The 8,699-nt window shown below is 34.4% G+C and overlaps 2 protein-coding genes across 2 annotated transcripts; both read left to right on the forward strand.

The window, feature by feature from the left end:
• The first annotated feature begins 113 nt into the window (after positions 1-113).
• MDA1 (Mitochondrial transcription termination factor family protein) lies at positions 114-3,570 on the forward strand. Its single transcript, XM_047308454.2, has 4 exons — positions 114-273; positions 1,520-1,569; positions 1,677-1,883; positions 1,970-3,570. Exons 1-4 carry the CDS (start codon positions 200-202, stop codon positions 3,052-3,054), a joined length of 1,416 nt encoding a protein of 471 aa, XP_047164410.1. The 5' UTR covers positions 114-199; the 3' UTR covers positions 3,055-3,570.
• A 1,358-nt stretch (positions 3,571-4,928) lies between these two features.
• Positions 4,929-8,699, forward strand: LOC124833806 (uncharacterized). Its single transcript, XM_047308368.2, has 7 exons — positions 4,929-5,417; positions 5,748-5,786; positions 5,980-6,050; positions 6,949-7,013; positions 7,134-7,223; positions 7,491-7,583; positions 8,145-8,699. Exons 1-7 carry the CDS (start codon positions 5,041-5,043, stop codon positions 8,544-8,546), a joined length of 1,137 nt encoding a protein of 378 aa, XP_047164324.1. The 5' UTR covers positions 4,929-5,040; the 3' UTR covers positions 8,547-8,699.

Below are 8,699 nucleotides of genomic sequence, written 5' to 3' on the forward strand. Positions count from 1 at the left end.
TAAAATAAAATTTGTAAAGCATAAAACAACCAATTTTTTTTACTAAATACAAAATTAAAAGCAAAAGATATTTGAACTTAATCTTGTTTTCAACATTACCTTATCTCCCATGATTCTGTCCGTTGTCTGTAGTCCTCGCAGTGATACAAAAATGAAAAAAACCTTTCTTTTTCACAGAAACTAACTCGGACCTAAGAAGATGAAGACTTTCTCCTCAATTCAACTACCCCACCATTTTTATTGTGCAAGATTCTTCTCCTACACAACCACAAGGTAGCTTTTTCCTCACTCTTTTCATGCACTTCACACTATAAAGGAATTTTCTTGCATGCCCAGTGCCAATTTGTTTCTTTTTCTGCCAAAGCCCCAAGAGGGGATCAAGAGGGAGAAGAGGAAATTCAGGGGAATGAGTTTGTGGGTGTGTGTTTGCGTTTGTGTATGTTGAATAGTAGAAGATGGGGTATCTGGGTCTATGGAAAACTTTTGCCATAAGCCAATATAAGAAATTCTGAATACGTGTTTAATAATTTTTTGTAAGAGTTTATTCACTAGGTTGGTTACTTAAGCTAAAATGAAGAGTAATGTTATACCTTCTCTTACAATTCCTCTTTCAAATATTCCTCATACTTTGCAGGGAAGTGTTAAATGAAATAAAAGGGTATTTCATACCCTAGGAAATTAAAAAATAGAGTAGCTTACATTGATATCTCTTGTGTTTTAAAAAAAATTGACTATATATTCCTCCCTTTTTTAACTTTTGAGTATACTCCTTACATGGATGCAAGATGCAATGTGTTTCTTGAGTATCAGAGAGTGTAAGGGTAATATATTCGAAACAGTTAAGGGACTCACTGTGGGAGAAAAAAAAATTATGGGCGTGTCTTGTGAATTTTTAAAAAGAAAAAAAAAGGTAGTAGTATCAATGTAATTTGCTCTGAAAAACATTATATACTTTTGATAATCAGGAAGAGGAGGATATAAGAGGATTTAAAACTATTTTAATAAGGACTTATGATAACAATTTTCCTGTGAAATCTTCTCAAAATAAGTCATATGTAGAGTCATTTTTATTAGCCCTTAGGTCCAAAGAGCTTGTTTATATTGTAGATGACTTATCTTATGAGATAATCTCTGCATGTGTTTAAGAGAACTTAGAATAGCTTATAAGATGTCCATATGCTTTTTTCGGTAAGTTCTCTAGTGTAAGTTAGGAAAGCAACTTATAACTATATGAAAACACTCAAATCCTATTCTTTATTTGATTATAAAAACAGCTTAAACATAAACACTATATACTAAGAACTTATGCAGTGGGTGCTTAATTAAGTTGTTTACTCAAACTCACCATAAATAGCCTTGGCCAGCACCCAAATATATTCTTGCTTTTATTTTCTTTTTGGTCTATCTTACTCTCTATTAGTAGATGCATGCAAGGATTTTCATTCTCTTGTATATGTTTTTTTCTTCCTCTTTATGAAATTACATGAACTTTTTTTCACTTATGAATATTTTACATCAGGACTCAACTTTCTTTTCCTGCAAAGGTCTTCATTTGCCAGGCAAAATCAGGTTAGAATTTTCTTTTTTATGTTTTACTTTTAGATGTTGAGATTGGCACAAGGTTTATGTAACATTCTAAGAAGCATAGACCATTCATGGTGGTGCTCTTTCCTCAGGTATAGATGGGTCATTGAATTTAAAAGTGGTGTCTCCCACTCTGTTAGTAGCAGAAAAGGAAGAAGCCAAGGCTGTATTGGCCTTGTTCTTGAAGAAGCAAGGTTTGAGCAATGCGGTTGCTGCTAGAACCATCAACAAGTCAGATCTTTTTATTGATCACCTTGTCTCAAAGCTTCATTCTAAACACAGATCTTGGTATCTTGCAGGTTCTGTCACCAAAATTACTCTATTTCATTTCATAATTTTCTTCTGTGTTGAATACTGCTAATCACTGTTTTATTGTCACAAACAGGAAGAGAGCTTACAACTTTGGAGATCAGGGATGCTCTTATCCCTTATCTTGAATCTCTGTTTGAAGAGCATGGTGACATTCTAGTGGATGTCGTGGAAAACTATCCAAACCCACCTGTTAAGGACAAATCTGCAGTGCCAGTTCCTCCTTCTAGTCCAGTCTTAGACTCTAAGAAGCTTAAAGCTGTGTCACTAGTGAGTGAGACAGACCCAGATGGTGGCAATCTGCGCCCTCATATTGTCTATCTCATGGAACTTGGTATGGATATTGAGCAGATTCGGAGTATCACACATCGATTCCCAGCTTTTGCCTACTATAGCTTGGAGGGTAAAGTTAAGCCAGTGGTTGAGTTTTTTCTTGAACTTGGGGTTCCAAGAGAGCACATTCCCATTATCCTCAGTAAAAGGCCACAGTTATGTGGTTTCAGTCTATCTGAAAATCTTAAACCCACCATGAAGTTCTTAGAGTCATTGGGTATTGACAAGAAGCAATGGCCAAAGCTGATCTATCGCTTCCCAGCCCTGCTAACTTATAGCAGGCAGAAAGTGATGGAAAGCATAGATTTCCTTCTTGAATTGGGCCTATCTGAAGAGAATATAGGTAAGATTTTAACTCGTTGCCCCAATATCGTTAGTTATAGTGTAGAGGACAATCTCCGACCCACAGCAAAGTACTTCCATTCTTTGGGGGCTGATGTTGGCATTCTTCTATTCAGATGCCCACAGAATTTTGGACTTAGCATTGAGGCCAACCTGAAACCTATAACAGCATTTTTCTTGGAGAGGGGATACACTTTGGAAGAAATTGGTACCATGATTTCAAGATATGGAGCCTTGTATACTTTTAGCTTGACTGAAAATTTGATTCCAAAATGGGATTTCTTTTTGACCACAGGATACCCAAACTCTGAGCTGGTTAAGTTTCCTCAGTATTTTGGATACAGTTTAGAGAAAAGGATTAAACCTAGATTTGCAATCATGAAGAAATCTGGGGTAAAGTTACTGCTGAACCAGGTTCTTTCTCTGTCAAGCAACAACTTTGACAAGGCCTTGAAAAAGAAAATGAAAAAAATGCAAGATGGTTAGGATTTTAGTTACAACAGCAAAGTTCCTCAATCCATCAGAAAAAGAAAATTGAGACTTTCAGGTAATGTTACAGGTTAGAAGCTACTGAACTTCACGGTTGTTTTGTTTTTGGAGGGATCAATGAAGTCAAAAGTTGCAGTTATACTGGAACATTATTAGTCAATAGCTAGGTCCTGAAACCAAACTCTGGTAACATCCATATTTGAAACCTTTCTTGGACGCCACAGGTGCCATTATTTGTTATTGTTAGATGTCCCTTGAAACTAGTACTGTCAACAATATGAGAAGTGCTTCTGCAATGAGTTGTCCGACAAAATCACTATCAGATAAATTCAGTTGCAGTTTTGGTGCTGCAGCATGTGTAACGGTGGATTTTTCATTGGAGTTTGGTTTATAGCAGATCATTTGCATGAATAGCCTTTTCATTGGTTAAATTATTGTAATTATATCGATTTACAGTACTCCTATGGATTTGTCTCGTAACAAATTAATGAATAATTTTCTCATTTGTTCGAAGTTAAGGTCATGATGACTCAAATCTTAGTGATTCCAATTTGTCTCCGAAATCTGGTTGTGTGGGTGTGTTGAATAATTCCAATGGAGAAAAAAAGACCTAATGTTGAGAGAACCTAAGCAATTGGAATAATGGGATGAAACACATTGATTTAACTTGAGTCATGGTTTTCTTTTTATGGTCAAAAAGTTCCTTTGTGCATTCAAGTATTTTGAAATTGTTTATTTGACTTCCTCAACCCTTTTTAGTAGTGATTTTCCTTGATAATATATGTATATCTGTGTGTGAGAGATAGAGTTTCCATCCATTAAAAGTATATGCAAATCTAAGGACTTACATCAAATCTTAATCGTTAGTTTTATGAAATCTATTAGTTCAGTTAATTTTACTTAAGTGAGTCAGTAAGGTGGTGTTTTCTTTCTTGTTGCATGGTTTTCTTTTTACCTTAAAACTTTTTCTCCACACATTTTCAAATGAACTGATATGAATCATTAGATTTGGTAAAATTGTCCATTGAAAGTTGGTGTGAGTTATTTTGGACTTACATTTAGTGTAAAGAATCTTATCTTTTTTTAGTTATGTTTTTTGAAAATCAAGCATCCAACAACATAGTTTATTCATCACATGTTTTTATTATTTATCCTATAATAAATATCTAAGATCCGAAGTGTCTGTATATATTCATCAGCGATGACTACAGCTAATCCGTTAGTAACAATCCATTGGCTCCTCAATTTAAGGAAAGTTTGTTAGTACGTCATGTCATTTTCTTGACTGCTTCAACTTAATCTAACCTTAAAACTTTCTGAAACACACGTGTAGTGCTTCAACCTCAATCTCTTCTATCCTTTTATGATACTCTGAAAATGGATGGAATGTACTATTAACTTTCTGTTTATAGACATGTGTTGTAAACATAAACTGTGATTAATATACAATTATCAACCACTTTAGATAGAATATTTTTTGTATGATTTTTAAAATAGTTATACAAGTTAATAAGCTTTCACACATAACATTTTGTTACTGTAGACATATATATCTACGCTGCATGTATTTGTTATTGCATTGTTCATCATCTTTATACATACATATATATATACATATATATATATATACATATATATATATATATACATATATATATATATACATATAGACATATATATATATATGTATATATATATGTCTATATATATGTCTATATGTATATATATATATATATATGCCATATCATCATGGCCATCCGGTTGATCATCCCGTTTTATAGGTGCTATTTTTATCATTTGCAATATCTCTGAATGTTCTCATAACAAGCAAAACCTCCCCTTCATTTCTCTTTTTTTTCTTCTTCATCTTCTTCTTTATTCTTTCATTTTTTTCAACATTTTCCGCGAGAAAAGAAGGAAAAAAAAAACGTGAGAAGATAGAGGAGTCATTAACAGCAAAAGTGTGCGTGGATTTGGAACAAAATGGCGAGAGAGGCTTTCATTTTGAAGGAAAGCGCCTTGTTATCTCTCAGAGCATTGAAGAGCTTGATGACGTTGATATGTGCGGCTGCTATGCTGATGCTGCTGCCATTCAGAGGGTCGAGGAGGGTGTCTCCGGCCGAGAAGCCTAGCAGCAAGGAGGAATGCCACCACCGGAAAGGCACAATGGTGCGCATACCGGCGAAGATGATGTCAAGGAAAAGTAGTGTTGGTGTGGTGGTGGCAAGGAGGGAATTGGCCATAAGGAGGGTGGTGGAGGATGATGATCAAAGGTGTGTGAGGGAGTATTGGATTTTGGGAACCAAAAGGGGTGACACCATTTTCACACAATGTTGGACACCAATTTATCACAAGATAAGGTAGATATCAAGAGATTTTAATACTCATTGCATCAAGAAAAGTTTAAAAGTTCATTCGGATTACAGATAATTATTTGATATACTTGTCAATCTAAATGATAGCCTCATAATCATAACCATAATGTTGATTTTGCATCTGGAGTATTGTTAACATTTCATTTCCTGAAAACAAGGTACTCAAGTTTAGTATAACATGCACAGTTTCTACTACAAACGTTTTTGCTTTCTGTTTTTAAGGAAAGGTTATGCATTTATTCCTTCAGATTATTCCCCACACCCCTTTCTGACAGAAATTGGACATCTAAAATAGGTTATACCTACTTTGTGCAGGGGAGTCGTTCTTCTTCTGCATGGTCTAAATGAACACAGGTTAGTTATTCATTATGTAAGGGTAATAATGTTCTTTCTGACACCCCCTTATGGGGTGAGTTGGGTGGAAGAAGGAGAGAGATAGAAAGGAAACAAAAAGAGAGAGTGAGATATTTATTTCTAGTTCTGAAGCCTTTCAGATTTTACATTACTTTTTTGTTTTCCTGAAGCCATTCCCATTATTCTCTGACAGTAGCAGATATAGTGATTTTGCAAAGCAGCTGAATGCTAATGGTTACAAAGTTTATGGAATGGATTGGAGTGGTAAGTATGAAACTAATTCTAATTTATGAGCATGCATGAAATGTGGAGGAATTGATAGTAATTCATGTTCTCGTCTGTGTATAACTGGCATAAGGATGATGGAACAAATTTTTTGACAGACTTTATATTCTGTTTCGTCTTATACATTATTATTTGGTATAAGGAGGATTCACCGATTTCTGCAGTTTCTACAAAAACAATTCAGTTATTGCTGTAGTGAAACTGTGAAGAAAATTTCTTGTAACAAATTTATGTCATTCTTGATATTTATATTATACCATTGGATTATAGAAGACATGTCTTCAACATGTCTTCTTTTTATTTAATACTTTAGCTGTCACCATTCTTCTTCAACATGCATGTATGTTTGGATGTTGCAGGGCTAAGTTATTTGGATGCATTTTTGTGCGATAAAGTAACATGTGAAGCTCCTGTTTATGAGTAAGCTTATTATCTGTCCGTGTTGCGTCTGGCCTTTTTAAGAATGTAATAGCTCAAACATTAAGTCAGAGTCTGAAATTAAATCACTGAATTCTTCCATGGATAGGTGTTTTTTTTCCCTTAATTTTCTTTTATTCAGATTTTGGTTGTTCATTTGAGGTACTTGTGGTCATTTTCATAAGCATGTGCATTACATCTTATATTATCAACTGCAGTTCTTTTTACCTCCAGGAATTGAATTAGATTAGGATCTGACTATAAATTAAGACTAATTACTTGCTTAAATCTTTTACTTGTTCAGTTTTTCACTGAGTTAAGTTTCCTATTGATATATCATGAAAACTTGAATTCTTTATTCTATAATCTAGTAGATTGTGTTCTACTCATATGTCTCTTTCATTTCTAATATCAGCTCAAAACCTGATTTTTTTTTCTGTTAATTCTTACACTTGTGTAGGACATGGTGGAAGTGATGGGCTACATGCATATGTCCATTCTCTTGATGATGCTGTTTCTGATATGGTATGTTGTAGAAACTATAACTATTTTGTAGGATATTGCCTGAATAAAAGAGGCTGTGGTGTATGCATTGAGTTTGAATAAATTAAGTAAGTTCTGATATACACCATTTTCTATGAACAGAAAGTATTTGTTGAGAAGATTCTCAATGAAAATCATGGGCTTCCATGTTTCTGCTATGGACACTCAACAGGTGCAGCCATTATTCTGAAGGTGGGGCTTCCATAAAGAGCTTAATTTCTGTGGTTTTCACACTGTCATCAAATATTAAATCATGTTACAAGTGATTTATAAGATAATTATTGTTAAAGTCAATGAAAGTAAAGTACTATGCATGATAATTTCTCATTGGTTATCAATGTAAAACCCTTTTACACTAATCAGTTTCACATAATATTGTATTAAATGATTCATGAAGCTTACTCTAGGAGAAAATTGATTCATCTTTTCACTGCTATATTATATATATATATATTGTAGGCACTGCTTGATCCAAAGGTTGAAGCCAGCATAGTTGGTGCTACATTCACCTCACCAGCAGTTGGAGTGGAGCCTTCTCATCCAATTTTCGTGGTTAGAACACCCTGCTTGTTGCATCCAAATTATCTGATCATAATACATACATACATAAATAAATAAATACATTCTGACATGTTCATTCACATCAGAATATGTACAGTTTAATGGTCATGCATTGACAGTATAAAACAGTTTACCATCATCAACTAACAAGAAATATCCATTGATATGACTTTTGAGTGAGGTTTTCTAAGGGGAGACACCACGAGATTTGACATCAATGAGTTCTGAACATGTTTATATAAGAGATCAAGACAACACTTCTAACAAAATTCTTAATACAATGAGTTTACGAGTCTTTTTACTTATATACTAGTCATCTTCATACTCATTTTAACTCAATGTTGGACTTCATCTCACCCTGAATGAATTCCTAACATTGTGTAGATTGTAAAAGTCAACAAACTGCCATAGATGATGGTTTGTGATCAGATAACAATGTAATTGTTCTACACTGTCAATGCATAACATATTTTCTCTATAGAAAACATGGCATGCTTGCACATACATGATTGGATAGAACCAGTCTTCATCTCTATGTTTTCTTGATGAAAGGCACTTGCACCTATACTTGCATTTTTGCTGCCAACATATCAATGCAATTCTGCATATAAGAAGGGAATACCGGTCTGTAGAGATCCAGAAGCTCTGCATGCAAAATATTCAGACCCTCTAGTATGTACTGGATCTCTGAGAATACGTACAGGCTATGAAATTCTTCGAATTACAACGTACTTGCAACAAAATGTCAGAAAACTTAGAGTTCCATTTCAAGTTCTCCACGGCACTGCTGATTCTGTTACTGATCCTGATGCTTCTCGAAAACTGTATGAACAGGCATCCTCAACAGACAAAACTATCAAACTGTATGAAGGATTCTCACATGACCTCCTCTTTGAACCTGAACGAGAGGACATCACAAGGGACATAATTCAATGGTTGAATAGTAGAATATGAAATGAGTTAGAGCAATAAGGAAACATATCAGTCAGATTTTAACCCAAGAAATTGAAAGATTAGCAGTTTAGTGATCAAGTTCTCTTGGGTTGTAAGAGGAAAAACAACTTCAAAAGCCATGCAAACATCATTTTTTGTATTGGAATCCTTAAA

Source organism: Vigna umbellata, chromosome 4 (genome assembly GCF_029865625.1).
Source record: "Vigna umbellata cultivar VRB3 chromosome 4, Vumbellata_1.0, whole genome shotgun sequence".
In the NCBI taxonomy this organism is placed as follows: Eukaryota; Viridiplantae; Streptophyta; class Magnoliopsida; order Fabales; family Fabaceae; genus Vigna; species Vigna umbellata.

Coding starts and splice junctions, on each gene's coding strand:
- MDA1 (XM_047308454.2), top strand. CDS start 200: ATGAAGACTTTCTCCTCAATTCAACTACCCCACCATTTTTATTGTGCA. Junction 274..1,519: donor TTCTCCTACACAACCACAAG/GTAGCTTTTTCC, acceptor ATTTTACATCAG/GACTCAACTTTCTTTTCCTG. Junction 1,570..1,676: donor CATTTGCCAGGCAAAATCAG/GTTAGAATTTTC, acceptor CTCTTTCCTCAG/GTATAGATGGGTCATTGAAT.
- LOC124833806 (XM_047308368.2), top strand. CDS start 5,041: ATGGCGAGAGAGGCTTTCATTTTGAAGGAAAGCGCCTTGTTATCTCTC. Junction 5,787..5,979: donor CATGGTCTAAATGAACACAG/GTTAGTTATTCA, acceptor ATTCTCTGACAG/TAGCAGATATAGTGATTTTG. Junction 7,584..8,144: donor CTTCTCATCCAATTTTCGTG/GTTAGAACACCC, acceptor TCTTGATGAAAG/GCACTTGCACCTATACTTGC.